Source organism: Palaemon carinicauda, chromosome 17, assembly GCF_036898095.1.
Source record: "Palaemon carinicauda isolate YSFRI2023 chromosome 17, ASM3689809v2, whole genome shotgun sequence".
Classification (NCBI taxonomy): domain Eukaryota; kingdom Metazoa; phylum Arthropoda; class Malacostraca; order Decapoda; family Palaemonidae; genus Palaemon; species Palaemon carinicauda.
Genome location: NC_090741.1, coordinates 41,830,879 through 41,857,310, shown reverse-complemented (window position 1 = coordinate 41,857,310; position 26,432 = coordinate 41,830,879). Strand labels below are relative to the sequence as shown.

Here is a 26,432-nt window from a genome sequence, read left to right as displayed (position 1 = left end):
CTTCGATTTTAGGGACATCATGAGTTACCAAGTTGGCATCATTCTAAAGGGAACTCGTATACTGATTCCTGGTAAACTGCGAAATTCAATCAAACCAAAACTATGCAGCTCATCTTGGTTACAATAGCTTGATGTGACAAGCAAGAGATGCAATATTCTGGGCTGGGATGTCGAAAGAAGTAAAGAAAATGGTCTATTCATGTGACATTTGCCAGCAGTATAAACCTCGAAACCAGAAAGAATCGTTGATGCATGTTGATGACGGAGGCTGACCCTGGAATGAAATTGGTGTAGATTTGTTTCAGATTGCTAGAAGAAATTTAGTTATTGTTGTTTATTATTCTGCATTTACTGAAGAACGAGTTTCTAATGTCAACAATGTAAAACCTTGTGATAGCAATAATCAAGATGTGTGCTAGATACAATATTCCTACCCAATTTGTGTCCAATGGAGGACCATAATTTAGCTCATTTCAGTTTAAAGGTTTTATTAAAGAGTGGGGTATAGAGCATATGATGTCATTTCCGAAACATCCTCTAGGAAATGGGAAGGCTGAAGTGGCAGTTAAAATAGTAAATGAATATCATGAAAAAGACTTGGGGGTAAGAAATCGGTATTTGCTATTACTAGAGTTGAGAAATACACCACTTCAAGACTCTAACCTCTGTAAAGCTCAGATGATGTTCGGATGTAAATTACATTCGATAATTCCTGAAATTATAAACAGTGATAGTACAGTTTCTCAAAAGAGGTAAACCCGGCGGGAATCTGTAAAGAAATATTATGATAAAACTGCAAAAGAAATGACTCCATTAAACGTGGGGCAACCTGTATATTATCAAAATCAGACAAGAACGGTTGGAAAAAGGGTTCATTAGTCATACTGAAGGAAACCGATCCTATATAATTGAAAGAAAGGAAGGAGGAATATATAGAAGAAATAAAATTCATATTCGTCCAACTATAGAGGATTCATCGGCAATACCAGAAATCAAAAAATCTAGCAAATCAAGGGAAACCAACGTTAATGGCGAACAAACAAGCTCTCCTATTTGGGACATGCCTAAATTGCCAAGAAGATCAGCTCGTCTGCAAGAAAAGATGAAAGGCGAATAATTTATTGGTTTTACATTTTAATGTAAACTATGGATCTTACTTGTTTCTTATGTTGTATCATTTTGTTTAGTTTACTTATTTTTGTCAAAACCTAAAGAAAAGGGATGTTTATGATAATTACTTGTTTAGTTGTTTGTATATATACAGTTATCTGAAAACAACCTAACTACTCTACTGTAGATAACCAACCTATTGCAATATTACTCGCATGATATTTATCTTTTGTTTATTATAACTATAGAGATCCTAAAGTAATAGGAATAAAGCGCAGCTCACAGTCTCTGTAGTTTTATATTTTTACCAAAGGAAGTAAGCACTACATATTGTATGACATATTTACCAATTTAATGTACTGTAAATGTGTGACTCCCTACGGTACAGTACTGTACAAGAGACAACGCATCAGGAGTTGGGTCATGTTTTACACTGCTGCGTAGAACTTTACTAAAATGGTTAGTGGTCTTTGTATAAAATATTTACACTTAGTTAATCTTAAAGTATCATTGTAAAATATAGTATTACAGTAATGTATAGTATTGTTTATTAACTGTACTGTATAGTACTGTAAGTAAATACAGTACTACAGTAGTCTATAAAATATAAATGTAGGCTGTGCGTGCGGTGAGTTGGCAAACAATGCGAGTCGTCCGAACGAAAACAGCGAACACTTACAGTGCAATTAATCTGTACTGTATTGATAGTATTATACAAGTGTTACTGTACTATACGCTACTGTATTAGCGAGTGTTATATTAGATAAGATCAACAGTTTTTGGTGTTTTGAGTGTCCCGTGACTTCTGTAGTGTTACCTACTGTACTGTACCGAAGCCTTACCGTATCTAGTACATAGTGTACATGTGTGCACATGTACACTTACTGAAATGTGTTCATATAACAGTACAATACGTACACTGAAAGAAACCAAGTAAAAACAATATTAGACAGTACTTAGTGTGAAAGTCGATTGCAATTGGCAGATGGTTGTGATAGGAGTTATCCCACCCTAGGGCAAGAAGTATTCAGGGATTCTCCTTCTTTGTGCGTGTTTGTTACCCAACACCTGCTAATAAGGAAGGCTGACTGTATATCATTTACTCAAAAAATTATCCATTTCAAAGTATAAAGTTTTTCATAATCTCTTAAGATAAATAGAAGAAAGACCAGGGATGATAAAGGAATATGCAATGGAAGATGAAATATCATTGGAAGGAGAAAGGATTAATGAAGTGGAATCATTTAAATATTTAGCAACTATAATCTCTACAACAGGATCATTAGAATTGGAGTTTATTGAAAGATTGAAAGTAGAAAATTGGACAATGGCTAGGTTAAGTAATATTTGGAAATTAAATCGCCTGAAATTACATATAAATATCTGGCTATATATCAGTTTAGTGAGATTGCTGTTAATGTATGGATATGAGTCGTGGTATGACAATGAAACTATCTCCAACAGATTTAGTATATTTGAGGACAAATCCGTGAATAATATTGGGAGTTGAATGGCAGGACAGGATTAGAAATGAAACTATAAAAGAAATTACTCACGGGCCATATGTGAATGAGACCATGGAGGAGTTGGGAGACCCAGGCCTACATGGCTGAGGACTAGGAAGCGTGAAGTAGAAGATGAATGGTGAAGTATTGATTTAAAAGCTCAAGATAGAGAAACTGGCAAAATCTAACCAAGGCCCTTTGTGGCAAAAGGCATAGGAGGAGATGATGATGATTCTCTTAAGGAAAGCTCTAAATTTAAAAAAAGTTGTCTCAAGTCTTCCTTTATAAAATAATAAAAGATAAGATATGCATGGTCTTTGTACTTTTAAAACATTTTGCATAAATCAAATTCATATACCTTTTTTTCTCCTATACAGAAGCAAGTCAACAGTTATGGTCTTCAGAAGAATCTAGAGCATTGCTGGAGACTTACCCTGATGTGCTTGAAGCTCACGTGAACCAGAATGTCAGCCATCACGCTAGTGATCTTTGGTTGCAGGTGGCTAAGGCATATGCAGCTTCTGGCTTCCCAAAACGCGATGTTCCAGAGGTAGAGTCGTGGTTTAGTTTGTCTTAGGGCATGTTTGATTAGTATGAAATGGTCAGGGCAATGAGTTAGAACTTGATTAGACCCTGAATTGATAACATAGTCGTTGAACTTCCCAAGAGTATCTGAACAGTATGTTTCATTGTATCATGTTTCTGGGACAAAGTGGTTTACCACGGGGCTTTTGAATTATGAAATTTGTTTGATGCATCTATGAAGTGAATGTAAATCTCATAATTAGATCATATATAATTATCTATTGGTCTCCAAAGCTTTTATTTGTCAAGAATTTTTTATTTTGTGGCTAACCTCTTAAGCAAGTTTGCTTTCAGTATAGAGCCAGAAAAGTTACCTATTGGAGGAATTACTTTTATGTCGATAACCTTTACAATTTGAAACCTCTATTTTTAGGGGTCAAGATTTTTATTTCGGCATCAATGATTTCCAAGGTCTTTCATTTTCATCAACAGATTGCTGTGCATATTGGTCTCCTCCGAATGGGGTATTCCCAAGGAAATGCCTTCCCATTCCTTGAAGAGATGCGGAAGGTTAAAGAAACCGAAGAAGCAGTATGCTACAGTCCTGATGTTTCAAAGTTTACTGGAGGTATGTCATGATTTGACTGTTGAGTAGAGATCATGTCAAAGAACTCGTGAAGTTTTTCTATTTTATCTAATAATTTTGATAGAATCCATAGTTATGCAAATGTTAATCTTTTCATGTTTTATTATCCCTCTGTGATAATACGTTATTATATTTCTTAAATGTAGTTCACTCCTTTTATCATTGTTAAAGGTCTCTTTTAAGTTATAGTTTGGTAATTCAAGAAATATATACTATGTCATTCCTTGATGATATTAATGTTGGTAAATACTTTTGTTAAATACATAAGCAAGGATTAGAAGCTAATATTATGCAATTTTTAGATGTAGAAGTGATATATTGGAGTCATGAGGCTGTCAAGTGTCTCTTGGAGTTGTACTTGCAACACCAAGCATCAATGGCAAACCATTCTACCGGTGAAGTTTTTGGAAAAATCAGGGATGATATGCAGGATTTAGGCTATGGGTGAGTATGCTCATATGATTTAATGGTGTCTTAATTTGCAGTGTCAGTGTTTAAATTTTTTTTTTTTTTTTTTTTTACAAAAGTACTGTATGTTTTTATACAATCCTATTGCTTTACATCTGTATATCCAGGTGATGCTTGTACATGACTATGACTGTCCTTTTGTCAGATAGGTCAAAGTCATCAGTTAGGGACATTTAAATACCACAAGTATTGGCTGTATGAGTAATTGGTTTGTTAGGAGTTTTGGGATTGAAAGTCAGGGTGTTAACTCTACAAAATATGTGCTTGCTATTTGTTTAGACCTTATATAATATTTTCTAACGTGGTTTGCTAGTTGTTCATATATGCAATAAAAACCTATGACCTTTAATAAGAGTATGAATTCTGCGTAGTTGGAATGGCTGTTAAGCTTTTAACGCGGTAAATGAGGCTGGCTGTCGGGTGGCTGGTAGCACTTTGTTTAAAGGTTTAACAGATGCTCATGATTAGCAGAGGCAAGGGGCAGAGACAATGCCTTAGAGACATGACCATATATCCATATGATCAGTTACCAAGCCCCCTCTCCACCCAGGCTAGGACCAGGAAGGGCCAAGCAATGGCTGCTGATGACTCAGCAGGTAAATCTAAAGGCTCCCCTAAACCGATCATCCTTAGCTCACAAGGGTGGTGAGGTTGCAGGCACTACAAGAAACTATCTAATTTGATGGGGGCTCAATCTCCTGTCCAGTAGAACGCCAGGCATGGACGTTTCCAATGGGGCACCACAACTTTGACTTTGGTCGCTGTGGAGTACAGATGTACTTTCCAGCACTTAGCTGGAATTTCTAATCGTTCTCCTTTTTCTTCTAGTTACGTTTTTTTGGATTGCTGTTGTGATGTTGGTTCTATGGTCAAACATATGGCTTTGTCTTGACAAACCTGGTAAAGGTTCTAGAATAAACCGGAAGTTGACCCACATGTACTAGGTCACTTTCTTCTCTTCTGTTGCATCCACAGCCATGGAATTGGCAGCAATGATAAGATTACAGGCCACCAGCTAGGTTGACCACTGGTTGGGAGCCTTGGTGTACTTTGTTTTGTCCTGGGATTTGTTGTATCCCAAGATGATGAAGAAATTCATTGACCTCTTTTCTCTGTGGCAAAGGCAGTGATTCTTTTGGCTTTTCAGTTGGCCAAAAATGGGTTAACTGGATATTTAAGAGAAGAGATGCAGTAGCTTGACATTTCCCGAGCCATCTGAGACAGGAATCTGCACTCACTCTGGAATGCAACGATCCTGAAAATCTTGACTCATAACCTGCAGAAGAGATAGAGAAGACCATCGAGAAGTGGAGAGATGCAAGTCATGTCTCTTATTCACAGAGCAGTGATCTTGAAGTCTGTGGCCCTGCAAGATTAACTGCCCCAAGAGCTTCTTCATAGCAGCCACAGAAAAGATGGTAAAGCCCAGATCAAGATCAGTGGCTGCTGGATCTTCTACCTTTAGGAAAGGTAGCAATTATGCTTCTCCCTTCTGCTTCCAACTGGAAAAGGAGGCAGAGGCTGTTGAGATCAGCGAGTCCAGACTCCAGCTGGAATGAGCTGGGGGATGCCTGTCAAGCCATTGGGCAACATAGCAGCAATACAGTGTGAAAAGTTTTTTGGTGAAAGTCGTCCTGGATGAGTACCACCACCTGTTCATCAACCCTCCCCCACCTCTCAATCACTGATCATGTTCCAGTTGTATCCTCAAGAATTCCCAGAGGCTACCTTCTTGTGAGTGAAGTGAAGGTGTTAATAGAGAAAGACACTCAAGAACTTGTCCAAGATGAGTCCCATGGCTTCTACAGCCATCTATTTCTGCACACCTGGTGAACAAGGCTCGAAGACGAGAAGAGCCTGCATATCAACCTGTCGAAGATGCTAGCTGCTCTTCTAGCTTTGCAATCTTTCCAACAGAGTTCGATGGACACATGGTACCATGTGACAACAATACCACACTGACTAATGTCAAAAAGAAGGGAGGGACGGTGTCTCAACTCTTTTTCAACTCTGCAAAGCAAGTACGCATTTAGGTGTTAGACAATGCAGTAGAGTTGTCAGCAAGGTACATTCTAGGCAAGAGGAATGTACTGGGGGACACACTCAGCTGCCTGAGCCAGATAGTAGGTACAGACTGGTTCCTCCTTTCCTGCATGGTGGAAAGGCTTCTTGCCTGTTAGGACTCCCCAATGATAGACTTGTTCACAACCCACCTGAACAACAAGCTTCCAGTGTTTTGTTGTCCAATCCCAGAACCATCTGCCCCTCTGGGAGACCCATTTCAATATCCATGAGACAACCTGGATACGTACGCCTTTCCTCCAATACAACAAGTACTCAACAAGATGACGACTTTGTACGTCGGGCTAACCCTGATGGCTCCTAAGTGGCCACAAGCCAAATTGTTTACAGATTTTCTGTTGTTCTTATTTTAGGTACCGGTTCAACTACCCGAATGGCCCAACCTTCTTTATCAACTGCACGTACAATGGTTCCAGAACTTAATGACTTCCCGGTCACTTCAGGGGTGGAGACTATCCAGCATCTCTGAGAGAGTTTTTGCAAGGCACTACATGGGAGATCTCTAGATATCTCAGTAGATCCTCTCCAGCTGTTTACCAGGGAAAATGGGCCATCTTCTATGATGGGTGTCATAAACTGGGTACTTCTCCAGTCAGAGCCCCTCTCAGTTTCCGTGGTGAAGGACTACCGATCAGCCTTGAGCCAGGTCTTCTGAGTGAAAGGCTTGACCTTTATTCCTTTTAAGAACTGTCCATGTTAATGAGGAGCTTCAAGCAATCTTGTCCTCCTAGAGAGCTTAGACTCTCATCCTGGGACATCTCCAGATGTCTTGCCTCTATTAAATGCTTGCCGTATGAGCTTTTAAGATGGGAATCAGGCAGGCGTCTTACACTTAAGATCGTGATTTTCTTGGCGCTCACTTCTGCAAAAAAATGTAGGCAAACTTCATGGCACATCGCATGCCGTTAGACATTCCAAGGGATGGAAGGAGGCTCATTTGGCCTTCATTCCTTAGTTCATGGCTAAGATGTACAGCCCAGCAACCCACAACCCAAGTTTTGAATCCTTCGCCATCTCTTTCCCTAAATATGCGACTAGCAATCGGGATGACCTAATTTTCTGTACTGTGAAGGTGCTGAGATTCTACCTCGAGAACCTAGTGCTTCAGACCTGAGCACAAGGTTTTTCTTGTCACTGGAAGGGAAAAATGCTGATCTCCAAGGACACCATCTCCTGGTATGGTGAAACCTTTAAACGTGCTTACTCTTCCTTTGATGGAACTGCGAGTGGTCCTTTGAAAGTGCAAGCCCATGAAGTTGAAGGAATTGGCTCAACCCTTTCCTTCAGGAAGAATCTGTATGTGGCATAAGTATGGAAGACCAGAGTCTGGAGACAACGGATAACCTATACCGCCCGCTACCTACGGGAGTATAACCATAAGTCCCTGGACACATTCTCCTTGGGACCTGTGGTAGTTGCTTAACAGCAGTCATGGCATAAATCCAAGAATGAAAGGTAAGGCTATCTGGCCCATTTTCTTTTCTTTTTCCTCTCTTGGATTCTAGCAGTCATGTTATAGGGCTGGAATGGATGAGCAATGCGGGTATGCTACCCAATAGATCACCTTTTCTTTACATTGGTTTGTATTTAAGTATCTCTCCCATCATTCTTTATAAGGGAAAGGGTGGAGAAATGCTGCATCCTCATCAATATAAATGCACTCCAGTTTGACACAATCCTATAGGATTGAGATTCTCTCAAGACTATCCACTTGACATAGTGGAGGCCTAGTCCAACACGCCCATCATCTCTGCTCAGATAGTTAAGAGTCATGGCGTTCGGTCCTCTTCAAGACCAAAGTACATTGACTTGTCCCGTGTCAGAAAACCAGCCAGTTTGGTTATATAGTCTCCCACACCTTATAATAATTTTCATAAAGTTCGAAGGTGTCTTACCTAAAAGAGCAAATCACAATTTTTTTTAATGTATTGTAAAGTATTCAATATTATAATTTCATTTTCTTTCAGATATTCAAAAGAAGAAATCCATGACCACTTCAAGACACTTATCATTCAGTATCGAACAAGAATGTCGAAACTCTGGGCTCAAACGGAATCAAACAGGAAATCTTCCAATCCAACGGGTGCTCCCTACCTCGAAATGCTTGAAAAAGTGGTTCAATTAAGGAGAAAGCTATCTTTGAGTTGGACATCAGGTACATATTTTGTTTCTTATTCATAATTGCATGTTTGGTTCTTTCATATATGTAGGCTAATTTGATGAGGATTATCAGTAACATTTTTACTGTGGGCTTTTTTCATTCTTTTGTCTTGTGTATTCTCTGCCTAAATTCCCATTTGGTCCAATTCCTTATATTACCCTTACTCTATGGTTTACCAGGTCTTTTCACTAATGTTTTCTCATCTACCATATCTTTCTGCTACCTACTTATTTGTAATATGATTTTATATTTTATCAAGGCACTTTTTATTTTAGAATCTCATATCTTGCATTCTTTTCTTTAAATTCATATATATTCATTGGTTCCAGATATACATATCATAAATACAATTTGTTTTAACAGCATATTTCTTTTTCATCTAGGCCATTTATTATCTCGATGCTCTCTCAAAACCTGCTACTTTTCTCCTGTGTCATTGCCCCTTATTGGTTTTATATATCCCGGAAATAAGTGTTTGTTCGTACACGTATACAAACTTTTGTTTTCTAATAATTGGTAACAGCATTAGGATAGTTTAGATGGAAATAAGATGAGAGAAAAAACAACTTTTATATCTCTTTGGAGGTATAGCATGATGCCCCGAAAGTGGGAGACTACTCTGTTGTTTTTGCATTGGTCACGCTCGGTTAACACACGAGTTTCTGATGACTGGGCAACACCAGCCATATTTTGATGACTGTTCGGTACCCTTGACAGAGAGGGACTTGTTGACCGAATGCCCCACTTTTAATACCGTAAGAAATAAATATGTTTGAGGCTCAAGGTGAGGATGGCAGGTTCATCCTTGCCAAGATTCTTGGACATGTCGTACCATGCTAGCGGTATTTTTAGATTTATTCCAGAAGCAGGTCTTCTGAAAACTATTTCAACTTATAAGGACATCTTTACTTGTATTGTTTTGAATTGAATATCCCTTTATTCTTTATTTGTAACAAATGATGTCAGATTCAGTGACCTTAGATGTCAAAATGCTAGTGAATTCTCAATCAATCAATTAATCAATGGCCAGTCATCTCTGTCTTGAGCTTTTAATTCAATCCTTCTCCATTCATCATCTCTTACTTCATGCTTCATAGTTCTTAACCTTGTAAGTTTGGGTCTTCCAACGCTTGTAGTGTCTTTTGGAGCCGGGTTAAATGTTTGGTGAACTAATCTCTCTTGGAAAGTCCAAAGAGCATGCCCAAACCATCTCCATCCTCCCTTCATCATGATCTCATCCACATATAGCAAATAATCTCTCCTATAGTTTCATTTCTAATTCTGTCTTGCCATTCAACTCCTAATATTCTTCTGAGGGCTTTGTTCTCAAATCTGCTAAATCGGTTGGAGATTGTTTCATTGTCATACCACAACTAATGTCCATACAGTAACACCTATCTCACTAAATTGATATATAGCCAGATTTTTTATGTAATTTCAGGCGAATTGATTTCCAAATTTTACTTAACCCTTCCATTATCTGATTTTCTTTTTTCAATCTCTCACTATCTCTAATTCTGACCCTGTATTGGAGATCATAGTTCCTAAATGCTTGAAGGATTCTACCTCATTAATCCTTTCTCCTTCCTCCTTCAAATGATATATCATTTTCCATTGCATATTCCATTCTCATCATCTCTGGCTTTCTTCTATTTATCTTAAGCCCAACCAACCTGTGATATTTCCAGCATTCTGGTAAGCAAGCATTGCAGATCATGTGTTGTTCTGCTAATAAGGACAGCATCATCAGCATACTCCAGTCCAATCATTCTCCACCATCTCCCAACTGTTTTACACATTACAAAGTCCATGAGGAGGATAAGCAACATAGGTGACAACACATTCTCTTGGAGTATTCTGCTGTTCATTGGAAATTCATTTGATAGGACTTCACTAACAAACTTTGCAAGTGCTATGTCTATGAACAGACTTGATCAAATTTACATATTTGAAAGGAATTCCATAATATCGCAGGATTCTCCACAATATTGACCGTTGCAAACTATTGAAGGCTTTTTTGTAGTCCACAAATGCCATCAAAAGTGTATATCTATATTCTATATATTGCTTTACCACATGCATCAAAATGAAAATTTGGTCAGTACAACTTATACCTTTTCTAAATCTTGCTTATTCATCTCTCGGCTTTTCAACAATCTTTCTCTCTAGTCTTTAGAATAAGCATACTATGTATTTTCATGAGAACTAGTATAAGTGTGATGCCTCTGTAATTATTGCAAGCAGTCAGGTCTTTGTTTTTGGCCATTTACACCAACACTCCTAACTCCCATTCATCAGGTTTTTCCTCTTCATGCCGCAATCTACAAAATAATCTTGAAAGTATTCTAGGGGTCACTTCATTTTCACCCAGTATCATCTTGGCATTTATTCCGTCTCCTGAGTTTTTTAATGATAGCTTCCACTTCAAGCACACTTAATTAATTCATGGGTACATCAAGGTCTTACATCAGCTTCAAGTATATCAATAAGATTATTCCCTTTGTATCTCCTATTATTGACCTCTAAAGTGTTCCATCCAATGTTGCCTTTCTTCATCCTCTGTTTTTATAACAGGTCCATCTCTCTTTTTGATGGGTATATTCTTCTTTGCCTCCATAGAAATTTCATTAATAATTCTATTGAGTGATTCTTACACCATAGCCACTCACTGAATTCCTAACTTTGCCAGCCTCATCAGCTTGCCTGTATATTTTCTCTCTAGTCATTCTTGGCTTTTCTTTTGACCTCACTACCAATACTGGCATACTTAGCATGCTCTACCTTGTAATTTTCATTAATTCCTCAAAAACTTTCAACAATCAATTTCTTTTTTTGTTTCCTTTTTATAGTATCCCATGTATCAATTGATATCCATGGCTTTCTTCTAACTGCCTGTCACGAAACTTCACTACCAAATAACTGATATTTTTTTTATATCACCAATGTCACGAAACTTCACTACCAAATGACTGATATTCTTTTAATATCACCAATTTTAATTAATTGTCTGCTCCTAAAGTCTCTTAAGACTTCAAATCGATTCCTTCATTCAAATGCAAATGTGTGTCTGTGCTCATCTTCTAGAAGCTTGGTTTGTATCAAACCTAGGAGTTCTATCTACATTTCTGTTTGGGGCTTTGTTTTAATTTCAGTGTACCAATGAGGAGCTGGTGATCACTACCAATATCTGCACCTCTATAGCTTTACATTTCTCAGTCCTCCTCCTCTTTATTAATAGCTATGTGATCTATCCGATTTTTGTAATTGGCACATGGTGAAGTCTATCTATATTTGTGGATGTCCTTTTTACTGAAAAAGAGTACCCCCAATGACAAGATTGTTTGTTGAACAGAAACTTATGAAATGTGCTCCATTTTCTTTTGCAACTTTGCCAAGACCCTCAACCATCACATTCTTTATTCCTTGATTATTCCTTCCAACTTTAGCATTGAAGTCACTAATTACATTTCTCTCTGGGATCCTATCCATTACACTTTGCAGTTCTTCATAGTATAGTATTCATCTTTCCTTTCTTCAGGGGACTCGCTTGTTGGTTCATAGTAAACGATAATACTGATATTGCGCACTACTTTGATTTAAACTTTGCGATTAACAATCTACTATTTACAGCTTTCCATTCGGTTAATACCTTTTCTGCTCTTGGTGTCATCATCATTACTACCCCTTCTCTTCCAACTCCATCTGTCCTCTCTGAGTAGATATATATATTGCTTTGGTCTAAGGTTTCCTTTCCATTCCCCCCACGTGTTTCACTTAGGGCCAAGATATCTAAACTCACTCATTTTCCACTTGCTGTAACTTCCCAATCTGATTCATGGTTTTGACATTCTAATTACCAATATTTAATATTTCTTTAGTATTAATAAATCGGGAGGTTCTTGGTGCCCTGCGACGCCCGGGACTGCTGTCCATTCTGTCATCTTCTCTTTCCATTGACTGACTAAATCCATAGAGGATTCATTGGCTAGATTCATCAAAGGATAGCCAGTTCCTTGTGATGCGCAGTGCCTATCTAACTAAGGCAAGCGACCCCTGCCAGTTCATACTAATTCCAGTAAGATCATCCACGAGGCATCAGGAGTTGAAGCCGAAGAGATAGTTTGTCTATCGCCTTAAACCCAATCCGTCATCCTGCTGCCTGTGACTTCGAGATTTAGGGATGCATTTCCTCCACACCCAAAGTTCTCTTTACTCCACCAGGTTTCTCAACCTCTTTTATAACTGCTGGCAAACATGGATTGCTAAGATGTAACATCTAGCATGTCTGTATGCCATAGAGCTGTTAGCCAGGTACATTACAGGCATAGGAAATTGACTTTTTCTAACAATTCTTTTGCTAGTTTTTGTCCAGTTGTCATTTGTAACAACTATGGTAATTGTTTACTATCGTAGGAAAGTTGAAATGTAAACAAAATAGTTGTTGATATCCAAATCATTTGTTCATAAAACAAATATTTTTTGTTCTGTTGTTTATGGCCATATATGTACTAATTAACAATACTTTTATCATTCATTCTTTCTTGTATTTTTGAACTTACTGAACTAGAAGTTGGGATAGAGGTGAAGAAAAAGAAATTATGTAGTTCATTATAGTTTGATCTCATAAAAGGCAATCACATGATACACAATATACATAGAATATTTTATGCACAATTAACATAGATGCTGTCTAAGGGGATCAGAGCAGGTGCAAGTATGCCTTACACCTTCAGACAATATGTGGTGTTTCTTGGTGTTGAGACAGGGTAATACCCTGTGGATTTGCAGGAAGGCTGTGGCACACATCCTGAGTGCACTTGGTTGTCCTTCACTGCTCTGCAATTGATCCTCAGATTGCTCTGGACTCAAAATTTGAGCCGGCAGATCGCTCTGGTTGGAAACAAGATCTTCTTCTTCTTTGTCTACATCTTTTCCCACTTCTATGTGGGGTCGATGTTTCTGGTCAGCTTTCTCCATCTACCTCTGTCCCACACCTCATCACCGGTTAATCCCTGTGATCAAAGGTCATCCTTGATACAGTCCACCCACCTTCGCTTTGGTCTCCCTCTCCTTCTCGTGCCCTGTACCTCCATTTCCATCGCTCTCCTCCCAATATACTGTCCATCTCTTCTCATGACATGACCATACCACCTCAGTCTACTTTCTTGGATCTTATCTGATAGTTTTCTAACTCCTGTGGTACCCCTAATTACCCCCATTTCTTATTTTATCTATTCTTGTCACCCCACACATCCATCTCAACATTCTCATCTCCACCACATCCATCTTCTCTTCTGTCTTCTTTTTTGCCCACGTCTCCACTCCATACATCATTGCCAGTCTCACAACTGTCCTATGTACCTTACCTTTCAACTTGACCCCTATTTTCCTGTCGCATAGTACCCCACGCACTTTTTTCCAATTCTTCCATCCTGCTTGTATTCTGGGGTTTATTTCCAATCATAGGGATCTGCTGGCTCAAATTTTGAGTCCAGAGCAATCTGAGGAGCAATTGCAGAGCAGTGTAGGACAACCAAGTGCACTCGGGATATGTGCAACAGCCTTCCTGCAAATCCACAGGGTATTACCCTGTCTCAACACCAAGAAACACATATCGTCTGAAGGTGTAAGGCATACTTGTGCCTGCTTTGATCACCTTAGACAGCATCTGATGTTAATTGCGCATAAATTAGTTTATGTATATTCTGTATCATGTGATTTCCTTTTTTGAGATCAAACTATAATAAACTACATAACCTCTGGTTGGAAACAAGATGCAGACCAAAAATAAAATCTTGTGGCTTGATATCCAGCAGATGACCGGCATAGAGGATAGACAATGCTACTATGCTACATAAATTCAATAGTTAATTAAATTAATGGTATCATACAGTTCTATCATTAACATAATGTTTTTTTTATTAAATAATGTATAATTATATTTTATATCATTCGGCTTGGATTTATCACTGTGTAGATAAATACTGGTAGGTTTGTGTAATAATGTTTTAGAAATTGCAGTCTGGATTAGTATCTCTTACTTGCATATTAAGCTTAGAATAAAGCTTCAATTGAAAAAGCTAATGGCTTAATGTCCCAGTTGGGCATAATTATTATTTATACTTCCAACATGATTTTTTCAGGTGTGATGCCACTAAGCTCTGAGGCCGCAAGTGTTGTGTTTGAAGTCGCTTACAAGATAGCTGGGGAAATGTTCCAAGGCTGTGTATGTACGGCCGAAAAGAGGATGATACCTGAGCTCATAAATCAAATCCAATCTCACATTAGAACTAAGAAGCTCCTGAAAGTTATTCCCAGAACAAGACAGGTTGGTTTTGATTCAGATTCTATTGCTACTTGTTAGTTTATTGATGCTACCATTCTACTTGGTCATCAGGTATTGCTTTTGCGTTGGAAACTAAATTGTTGTATACTATTAGGAAGAATCAGAACTTTCTTAGTAGTGTTGAGAGTGGCAGTTTTGTTTTTAGGTATATATGTATGGTCTTCAATATTTTTATCCTAGTAAAATCATGGTACAGCTCTAAATTTTATAGTACTAATAATTATTTGTCTACTGTACTGGGTGTAGAATCATATTTGCATATCTGTTGAAGATAAATAGCCCTCTCCTGGACCCTTTTAGAGGCTCATATACTATAGTTGCCCTATCCATTTAGAAGTGAAGAGATCCTCAGATTTGGTAGTTACAGTGTATCGGTAAAGTATGATTCTCCTCAAGGTCGTCATTAATATAAGTGGGGCTGCTCTTCTTACATATACCCATCTGTTTATTGTAATAGGTGATGCACTCGATTCTATCATTAACCCTTTCACTGTGAGGCAGTGGATTCCCCTCATTAGCTGCATACGAGATTTGTTACTACGGGATAAACATGCGGTTAAGCTACATTTTACTGCTGATTGACAAAATAAATTTTCAAAAGTTTTCTATTATTTACTATATTTTACTTCAAACAACCAAAAAATTCTTTCTATTCATGGTAAAGGATTAAAGAAGAATTTTTTAGAATTTTGTAATATTTTACTAAATAATACTAAAGTGCACTGTGTAAAAAAGTTTTATATTCATTGTGAAGTGATTATGTTATTACGTAATAATTCCATGATAGATAGCCATTGAGATATAAAATTACTCGTCGGTAAGAGAATTAATGTTAATACAGAAATGTAAAAAAAGTGTCCACAATTAGAACTCTCAATTGACAAAATTATTCAGTGGGCTGATATGAAAGGATTTAAGTTTTTGACAAACAAACCTGTTGTCCATTTCTGTTGTATTCGGGGAGTACATCCAGACCCGGATATATATATCAAAGGTCCTCACTCAAAAGCTTTAAAAGTAGTGTCTTGAGGTTCTGAATCTTTTAAAAGTTTTGTCCCATACATCATTTGGCAGACTGAAAACTATTTTCAAGTTATACAAGTCCTTAATTCTTTCAAATTAGTTATGGCTGTGAAATATACTCCTCAGCCACCCCAAGTCAACTAAAGATTTTAGATTCCATACATCATACTGGTATCAGGTTGGCCACAGGAGCCTTTAGAACTTCGCCCATCCCAAACCTCTTTGTTGATGCTGGGGAGTTTCCTTTAGACCTTTACCAAAAGTCTTCTAATGTTCGGTATTGGTTTAGGTTGCAATGACTCCCTAATTTTTTAGCCTTTCAGACTGCAAGCCTTGTAAGGCACTCGACATACTTTGAGTTGCACCCAAAATCTCCTCAACCTTATGGTTTTTGGGTGTAACAGTTATTAAACAGTCTTGATATAATTAGAAGTAAGGTGCTTCCATTTAAGATATCATCAACCCCTCTGTGAAATGACTCGAGATATCTTTCTGTAAATATTTTATTGGTGTTAAAAAGAACATGGCTGAATTAGAAGCCAAGTCTCTTTTTATGGAACATGTGGAAAAACATAAGGAGTCAACTTTTATATATACTGATGACTCCAAATCTGATGCTATCATTGGATTTGAAGTACATGGTAGCTCTTTTAACTGTGGAGGTGCATTTCCTTTAATATCTTCCATATTTACTGCCGAACTATATGGCCTACTAACTGCCATTGAGAAAATAGTGTTAAAAGAGGAGGGCAATTTTACCATCTTTAGTGATGCAAGAAGTGAACTACCAGCTTTAGAAGTTTTTAATTCCAGTAACCCTTTAATTTTAAAGATTTTGGAGTGGCTTTTAATTATTGGTCTGAAACGTATAACAGTTCGATTTTCCTGGGTTCCAGCACACGTAGGTGTGTGTGGAAATGAGGAGGCACGTTCACGGGCAAAGAATGCTGCAGCCAAATTGCTACGAAGAAGGTATCCCATTCTCTGTAATGATTTTTTACCTCCAATTAAGAATTTTACTTATAATAGGTGGCAACAGCATTAGGATAGTTCACTTGAGAATAAGATGAGAGAAATAAGTAATGTTATATCCCCTTAGAGATATAATGGGATGCCCTGAAAAGGGGAGCCCACTCTTTGTCGTCTCCACGTTGGTGACACGTGGATGACACACGAGTTTCTGCTGGCTGGTCAACACCAACCATATTGCGGCGACTGTTTGATACCCTTGACAGTGAGTCATTTGTTGACTGAATGCCCCACTTATAGCACAAAAAGGAACCGATATCTGTTTGAGGCTCGAGGTGAGGATGGCCGTTTCGTCCTTGCCGAGATTCTTGGACATATGTCGTACAATAATAGTGGCATTTTTAGATTTGTTTCGGAAGCAGGTCTTCTGAAAGCTATTCAACCTTTATAACATATTTGCTTCCGTGGTTTTATTTGAGTATTTTTTTTTTTATTGTTTATTTATAATGAATGATATCGGCGTCAATGACCTTCAGTGTCAGGATGCCAGAAAACTTTAAATCATTTATTCATTCTAGATACCATACTTTGGCACTTTGCAGGCATCTAGAAGAATGGTGTAGAGTTTCTCCTGGTAGTATTCCTTGAAGAGGAGTTCACCACTCAAGTATGCCTTGTATGTTGCACCTTAGGCGATAAGTTTTTTTGTTTGTATCATTCCTTCAACTATCAAAGTTCTTATACTTTACCTTGCCCTAGTTTCCACGTCTTATTCAGAAACAAAATTTTTGCCATATCTATTGGAATCAAGACATGTAACTCTGTGGTGTAGTTTAATTACTATACTTTATGCAGTAAAGATAATAATATACAATATGGAAACCATAGCTTTTTGAGAATTTAGTATAGTAATAATTTTATTGGAAAAAAAACAGGGAAGAAAGCTCTAAGTGATAGGATAATAGATGTGAGAAGCTAAAGAGAATGCTAGAAATAGGAATGAATGGCAAGCAGTTGTGATGCAGTTCCAATAGTTCCTGCCGCTTCCTTCGGTTGCCTTGATGAACGCTGAGGTATCGACAGTAGGGGATTCAGAATATGAAGCTTCATTTGCTGGGCTAAGGTGGGATGTGGCACTCTAGTAGTACAAACCAAATTGCTGAATCCCTCGTTGGGCTGGTGGGAACGAAGTGAAGAAAAGTCCCCTTTGTCTGTTTTATGTCTGATAGCTGAACTCGGTTGAGTCCCTTGTTAGGCTGGGAGGAACATAGAGAGTAGAGGTCCCCTTTTTTGTTTTGTTTCATTTGTTGATGTCGGCTACCCCCCAAAATTGGGGGAAGTGCCTTGGTATATGTATGTATGTATGTCTGATAGCCCCCAAATTAGGGGAATTCCTTGATAAGTACATTTATATAAAAATAAAGCCATGAAAACTGATATGAATATGATAAACCTTGATTTAAGATAGTCATTTATTTACATTTCAAACAGAAAATCATTAAGTTTTTATATTTTCCCCAGATTCGTCTTTACTTGATCTCTGCTATGAAAAAATTTGTAGAGGGCAGTGAAGAAAACTCTTATGTAGCAGAAGTACACAAGTTGCTTAAGGCCGGGGGTGTGGAGAGCTTCTTCATGAATTTTAAAAGTAAGAATGCTATATAAAATTTATTCTTTTACCATGCCATGAATTTATTTTAGTATTGCTTTTTATAAAGTATTTTATATATAATATTGATTTGTAAGGTGTTTTACCTCAGTTATGCCCAACAAAACTTATTATATAGTGTGTAGAGCTAATATTTTATATTAGTTCTACAAAATATGTCAACTGGCTAAATTAAATTGACCACAGTTACAATGGCAAAACTCTTTTTTTTTATAACATTCTGTTGATTATCAAGTAATGCCAGGTATCTGAAATTTATTTTAAATTCATTCCTGATGTAGAACTAATTTATCGTTAGGGGAGTTTTTACAAAAATTTTTGAATTTCAGGAAATTTTGCAGGACAGGATGTTCAAGTTAAAGCTTCAAAAAATCTCATGAGAAGAAAACTGCAGCAGCCAAAAAAGCCAGCTGGTAAGTGTGACAAGTATCTTGCGATTCAGTTTCGGCTTAGATATTAATTTTCATTCCTTTTAACCCTTTTACCCCCAAAGGATGTACTGGTACGTTTCACAAAACTCATCCCTTTACCCCTCATGGACGTAGCGGTACGTCCTTGCAAAAAACTGCTATTTAAATTTTTTTTTGCATATTTTTGATAATTTTGAGAAACTTAAGGCATTTTCCAAGAGAATGAGACCAACCTGACCTCTCTATGACGAAAATTAAGGCTGTTAGAGCATTTAAAAAAAATATATACTGCAAAATGTGCTTGAAAAAAAAATAAGCCCTAGGGTATAAGGGTTGGAAAGTTCCAAATAGCCTGGGGGTAAAGGGTTAAGCTCTGGGGTTTTCAGGTACCACTATATATATGAAGCTTTTGATTCTCTCACTATCATTATTAGATTTTGGAACATGCTAAGATCAAAACAATGAATAGTGCAATGGAAGTAATCTTTTTATAATTTACCTTTTTTTTGGCTTTGTTTGCCATTACTTTGATGTCTGCTACCTCCCCCAAATTTGGGGAAGCCCCTTGGTAAGTAGGTAGATACACTGTTCATAATACTAGGCAGGCAGTTAATTCTTAGTCAGGCCTTCTCCATCATGAGGCTCAATACTACAAAGTATTCTAGAAGTTTTATTCCAGCTGTGACCAAGTTGTGGGAATATCTTTCTAATTGGGTAGTTGAATCGGTAAAACTTGAAAAGTTTAAAGTTGCAGCAAATGTTTCCATGTTGAACAGGCTGATATGTCTTTTTATATTTTATATATATGACATATCTTTTGATGATGTTACTGGTTTTAGAATGATTTATTGTTAATTTTTTATCTTTTATTTATTTCCTTATTTCCTTTCCTCACTGGGCTATTTTTCCCTGTTGGAGCCCTTGGGCTTATAGCATCTTGCTTTTCCAACTAGGGTTGTAGCTTGGCAAGTAAATAATAATAATAATATTAATAATAATAGTAATAGTATTGTATTTTTTTAACCCTTTTGATGTCAGGAGGCCAGAAGACTCAAAATCATTCAATCCAACAATATTTATACAAGAATTTTATTTAGTGTACATTGATAATAACTCCAGTTTATGAGTATAGTATTTATTTTTTTTTTGTACTGTATTTAACATGTCTGGACATCTGTGATTGGTTACATTTGTTATATTGATATATTTTCTTTAAAGATTTTTTATACAAAACTGTCTCTTTGTTGATGTGTTGTGCTTCTATCATGACTCTCGTTAACCCTGGATAGGTACGGTCCTCGGACACCCCTTTAAGGGTATACTCGGACGCGAACGACCCCGACGCCAAAAAAAATTCTTGAAAAATCAGTTTTTGCAGTAACCTCCTTTTTTCTTTTGCCAAAAAAAACTTCAATGAATGCTTAAAACAACTGTAAAGATAAATACTACTCTTCTGCAGAAAAACTATTTATTATAAATATTTTAAAAAATTAAGTAGAAAAAAAAAAAGACCTGACATAAAAATTCATAAAAAAAAAGTTTATACATATATACACAAATCCTTTTAGGAATTGATTCTTGAATGTTTAGGACACATCTTGATGTATTTTGGATGAAGTCAGACCCATGGAGGTGAAGATCTGAAATGAGAAAAAAAGGGTAACTTTTTTTGGCCAAAAAAAATTGTCCAAATTTCATGAATTTTTTTGGGTACCCAAATGAAATAGGAAGTGGCTAATTTTTTTAGGGAATAAACATATGTTATCCTAAAATAGAAATATGTAAAAAAATCTTCATTATTTTGTAAATTACATTTATATCAGGGGCCATATCTAAAGGTAGTTTTTTGAGTACTTGGAAATTTCGTAAAAAAATACATATATTTAATATATAATATGATATTTATGCAGGTAAAAATATACCAAAATATCACAAATTCTATAGGGAACAAGAATATATATAGATAGGGCAGCTTACGCTTCGGATATGTCCACAAAATGGCCGCCAACCACACTGACTCAGACTCCCTAATCTGCCACTTGAAATGTAGGAAGGGTATGTCAATTTCAAGGTGTTATTTACTAATCTAATTATTATTGGATATGCATAAAAATTGTATGGTGGGTTGCTGGATAATTGTCGATTATTTTACGACTATAAAATTAAAATTCTGACCCAAAAAATTTTTTTTGAAGGGAAATAAAATCGAAAAAAAAAAATGTAAAACAATATTTTAGCTAAAAAAATTTGATGATATTCAATCAAAAAAAAAGTAAACAAAATTTTCCGACAAATAAACATCTAGAGGAATCATTACTCTGTGATAGTTCCTTAGTACGTAGTAATTTTGAAAGAATTGGGAAAAAACGAAAAAATGGCAATCACCGGAAAATCGAACACATACCTATATATACGCCATATCTGGCTAAAAAAAAGATAGGCATGGGTAGCCAGATCATCTAGAAACACTTTCCAACACTATAAAAATATAAGTTTTGCGACACTACTTGCCAATTCCTTACGGTAACATGACTAAGCAAAAAAATGCAAAACAAATAAAAAGGGGCACTCGTGGAAAAATGGCCATTCTAATATACGGCATTTCAGAAAAAAAAAATTTCAGCCATGTGCTAGGCAAACCATCAAGGCATATTTTCCGACAAATAAACATATAAATGAAATATTACTCTGTGATAGTTCCTTAGTACGTAGTAATTTTGAAAGAAATGGGAAAAAACGAAAAAATGGCAATCACAGGAAAATCGAACACATACTTATATATACGCCATATCTGGCTAAAAAAAAAATAGGCATGGGTAGCCAGATCATCTAGAAACACTTTCCAACACTATAAAAATATAAGTTTTGCGACACTACTTGCCAATTCCTTACGGTAACATGACTAAGCAAAAAAATGCAAAACAAATAAAAAGGGGCACTCGCGGAAAAATGCCCAACATTCTAATATACGGCATCTCAGATAAAAAAAAAAGACATGCACGTGTTAGCCCAACCATCAAGGCACACTTTCTAACACATAAACATGAAAAAAAAATCAATAATATACGGCAATTCCTTACTACGTAGTAAATTTTTACAAATATTGAAAAAAAACAGAAATTGGCAACCGCAGTTAAATACCCAATATACCAATAACTACGTCGTATCTGACAAAAACAAAATCACGCATGGGTAGCCAGATCATCTAGACACACTTTCCAACATTAAAAAAGCAAAAGTTTTACGACACTATTTCGCAATATTTTACGGAAAAATGACTTGGCAAAAAAATTAAAAAAAATTAAAAAGGGACACTCGCGGTAAAATGCCCGACATTCCAATATACGACATCTCAGATAAAAAAAAAGACATGCACGTGTTAGCCCAACCATCAAGGCACACTTTCTAACACATAAACATGAAAAAAAAATGAATAATATACGGCAATTCCTTCCTACGTAGTAATTTTTACAAATATTGAAAAAAAAACAGAAATTGGTAACCGCAGTTAAATACCCAATATACCAATAACTACGTCGTATCTGACAAAAACAAAGTCATGCATGGGTAGCCAGATCATCTAGACACACTTTCCAACACTAAACAAGCAAAAGTTTTACGACACTATTTGGCAATATCTTACGGAAAAATGACTTGGCAAAAAAATGAAAAAAAATGAAAAAGGGGCACTCGCGGTAAAATGGTCCTCGTGGTGATGAACGACATTTTAACTAAAAAAAAAAACATGCACATGGTAGCCAAACAATCCACCAAGACTTTCCACAACTGATAACCTATACAAGTTGCACCATTCTACGACAATTTCATAATACGTAATAACTTTGATAATTATGCAAACTACCTCAGAAGGGTAAACTCGGACGCGAACGACCCCGACGCGTCTCAGAAATCGGGGAAGGAGTACAGCTACAGCAATGCACATCTGGACACTACTAGAGCGTGTAGGGGCGACACCTCCTGCAGGTCGATCACCCACAAATTCAGTCACGGGTGAGTCACGTGAGAAAAACCTGTTTTTTTTTTACGCTCGGGGTCGCAAACGACCCACCGTACCTATCCAGGGTTAATATGATATATGATAACCATCTTTCATAGATTATTCATACTTTCATCATTTCAGTAATAGGCATTTGATTGACATATTTTAAAATGTTTTCTTAAAGTATTTTCGTTGTCCTGATGGATTATAATGTTTAATCAAAAAGTATTTTGTAATTTGGGCTATTTACCAGTTGGTACTTGCAAACACTTGTGATGTGCAGTATACTACAGTACTTCAGCTGTTACTTAAATATACTTTTATGATGGTGGGTTTCAAAACTTTAGTGTTAATCCACATAATTTTTTTATTTTATTAAACATTAAATGTTCCTATTTTTCCACAGGAAAGAAGCAAAGGCAACTTGAGTGTGGGAATGTTATATTAGACAGCGATTCTTCTGATATCTTTTACTCGAGTGTGACAGAACATAGTAAATCTGTATGCTGTAGGAATGATGAAATTGGTGGGAATACCGATAAGGAATGTAAAACATCACAAGCTGGACACAACAGTGCAAAATTCTATGTTAGCGAGAAAGCTGCTGAAGAATCTCCCGGAAGTGAATTTAGTGGAGAAATATCAACAAGTTCTATAAATAGCAAGTTGATTGAAATTTTAGATAATGACACTGGTAAAAATCGTTTGGATGCGAAGTCTAGAAATCCTACTAAGACTGAAGTTACAACCATAAAGGTAATTAGTGGAAAGAGTGGCATCGGCAGTGATGTACCTTCCTGCTCAAAAGCTGTGGTTAGCTTTCCCAATGTTAACTGTAAAATAGATCATAAAAATCCTTGTATATATGAAGAAAGAGAACACTGTAAACTCTCAAGCCCATCTACATCAAGCTTGGATACAGGTGCCTTAAAGTATCTGAATGAGGAAGTAAGTGGTGAATCACTGGAAGAAAAAGCCAGTACAGGAGTACGAACTAAGGTCATTCGCACAAGGTCTGGGAGAAGGACAAAATTTACCTTCTTTTCAAAGTCCTTAATAGATAACGTTGATGATGATAGTGATGTGAATATCCTCGAAGCTTCTTTTGAGGAAGAAACTGATGCCGAAAAAATTGAACTCAAAGATAAAAGTACTCAGTGTGGCATAAATGTGTCTGTTAAAAGGAAGAGAGGAAGGCCTAGGAAGCCAGTAGAACCTTTGAGTCGAAGTGTAGCAGCTAGTACCGAACATAACGAGAAATTAGTGATCAAAGCAAGACGACATCTCTCTCCTCTTTCGAACAGTAATGTTGTTAGTCAGATAAATGAAAATAATTATGATGTTGAAGATTTTCACGATTCATTAAGCGTTGCTCTGGAAAGACACACGTTGAAAAGAAAAGAGAGAGAAGATGCATTGTTAGGCATTCTGGAAAAACGAAATGCAAATGAGAACATTGTATTGCACCAGATGATGGATATTTTTAAGAACATGAATAGTATTTTAGAAAAGAATAGGGCTAAAAATTGATACTAAATCCATTTCACAGGACAAGAAATTAGTACTCTGCAAGTCTGTAAAGAAGTTGAGATAATGTATGTTTAATGTAAATTAGGATTTTTTAAGAAATCCTAACTTGGCAAACGCTGCCGCAGTGAGGAGGGAGTTAGATCTCTTATACCAGGTGAGTTGTCAGTTGTTGTCCAGGTAGGGGGGTTTGCCCCGGGGCTCTGTGGTTGAGAGTTGGTGGTGAGGGACCCTCAATTTCACTTACCTTGTTGGTTGGCAAGTTTTAACTTGAAGGTTGTCTATTAGTCCGTCTGAGTTAGCATGCAATGCAAGTTTAATTACAAGCTATTTAGGCCTGTTCCAAAAATATAAGGTGTCTAAGATTACAGTGGTCATGATCAAGCCATTCACAGGCAAGGATGTATAATGATTGAAGAAGGTAACCATAGTGGCTAAGCTACAGAAAATATCGGACAGCCAGTTTTATTCCTTTGTATCTGGAGCGTGATGCTCTAACACTTTATTTGGAGGTGAGTGATGAAGACCAAGAGAGAGTAGCACAATTCAGGAAAAAAAAGTAGCATTTACTGATGATAACTTATCTGCTTTTGGAAAACTGGTATGTGTAGTGGAGGGGAGAACTAGTTGATATGTATGCTAATGAGATCAGGAGTTTGGCCGGTTTAGCTAATTTTGACAAGATTGATTTAGAAAATGTGATAAAACTAAATTTTTGTTGATAGATTCATTCCCAGATAATATTAGTGTTGTTTTGCAGTAAGTGTCAAATTTTATGACAATGGCAGTGAGTGAATTGATTGTTCATGACATGATTTTGTCATCTAAACAGCAACTTGCAAGGTGGTGTGGTATCTGTAACTGTCAGAAAGAGTGGAGGAGGAAGAGATGATGCAAAACCTGAGAATAGGGCTAGGCCTTTCCAGTTCAAGGGTAAATGTTTCCGATGCGGTGACCCTCATATTGTAAAGGCTGTAGAGAGAGACGGGTGAGGCGTTTTAGATATAATAAATTGGTCATATGGCCAATCGTCAAGAACAGGTCATGGGAAATTAGTAATAGGCAACTATTGCGCAAGTAGTTGCCCATTTGATGATAAAAAAGGCGTTCCTTTATACATTGGCTATGATTGATGTTTGGATTGGTAGTGAACCTACAAAGGGACTTTTAGATACAGGCTGCTCTACATTTGTGGTATATTCCAAATTTGTGCCCCAGTGTGGCGATGAAGTGTATACAGTATTGTATTAGTGATTTTGATAGGGGACACATTAAGTGTAAAGTTGCAGGTTGGGTGGGGCTAGTTGTGAATGGTAAAAGTGAGGGCTGTAGGGGCAAATCAGCTGCTTAATGGTGTTTATCTGGTGTTAGTTGATGTTATAGACCAATTGGGAGGTGTCACAATGACCCAAGGCAAGGTATGCTTTGGTGCTTTTAGTGTTGGTCAAGAAACTGAGCATAGACTTGGTGGCGAGAGTGATTACATTTGTTCAACAGTAGTAAATGAAGACCCAGACTTTCATGCTGTTTGCTGGACAGAAATGGACTCTTGGGTGGTTTTGGAAAAATAATGAACTTGTGACATTGACAAGTAAAGCAAGTAATGATAAAAAGCTTGATGGTTGGAAGACTGAAGAATTTGAGAAGGAACTGGACAGGTGGATTGCCAAAGGACTTAGTTTCATGGAAAGGAGAGGTTATAGCTGGTATTCCTCTGATGGCAGTGGAACAGCTAACAAAGAATAAGACAAGACCCGTACTAGATTTTCAAGAACGTATGTGAATGTCAAGTGACACACTGATGATGACTACTGTATAGAGGGAGATGCTACATAAATGGTGACAGACTGGCAAGAATGTGTCTGTTGTTGATTTGAAGTCGTCTTACCTACAGTTAAGCGTTGACAAAAAAATTTGAATATTTTGAGTAAGGATGAAAAAGTCAAGAAAGCAACTTGTTCAAATACAGATGACATTCTTATGAATGAATT

At 36.9% G+C, this 26,432-nt stretch overlaps 1 protein-coding gene across 4 annotated transcripts in view; it reads left to right on the top strand.

The window, feature by feature from the left end:
- The window catches only part of LOC137656694 (uncharacterized), an 89,434-nt gene extending 64,136 nt beyond the window's left edge, over positions 1-25,298 (top strand). For all 4 annotated transcript variants that reach the window (XM_068390896.1, XM_068390898.1, XM_068390895.1 and 1 more), the window contains exons 10-17: positions 2,993-3,165; positions 3,633-3,768; positions 4,089-4,230; positions 8,304-8,491; positions 14,641-14,825; positions 18,357-18,483; positions 18,834-18,917; positions 23,321-25,298. In XM_068390896.1, the coding sequence (XP_068246997.1) occupies positions 2,993-3,165; positions 3,633-3,768; positions 4,089-4,230; positions 8,304-8,491; positions 14,641-14,825; positions 18,357-18,483; positions 18,834-18,917; positions 23,321-24,444 (2,159 nt within the window). In that variant the 3' untranslated portion in view covers positions 24,445-25,298. The remainder of the gene's footprint in view (positions 1-2,992; positions 3,166-3,632; positions 3,769-4,088; positions 4,231-8,303; positions 8,492-14,640; positions 14,826-18,356; positions 18,484-18,833; positions 18,918-23,320) is intronic.
- Positions 25,299-26,432: the final 1,134 nt, after the last annotated feature.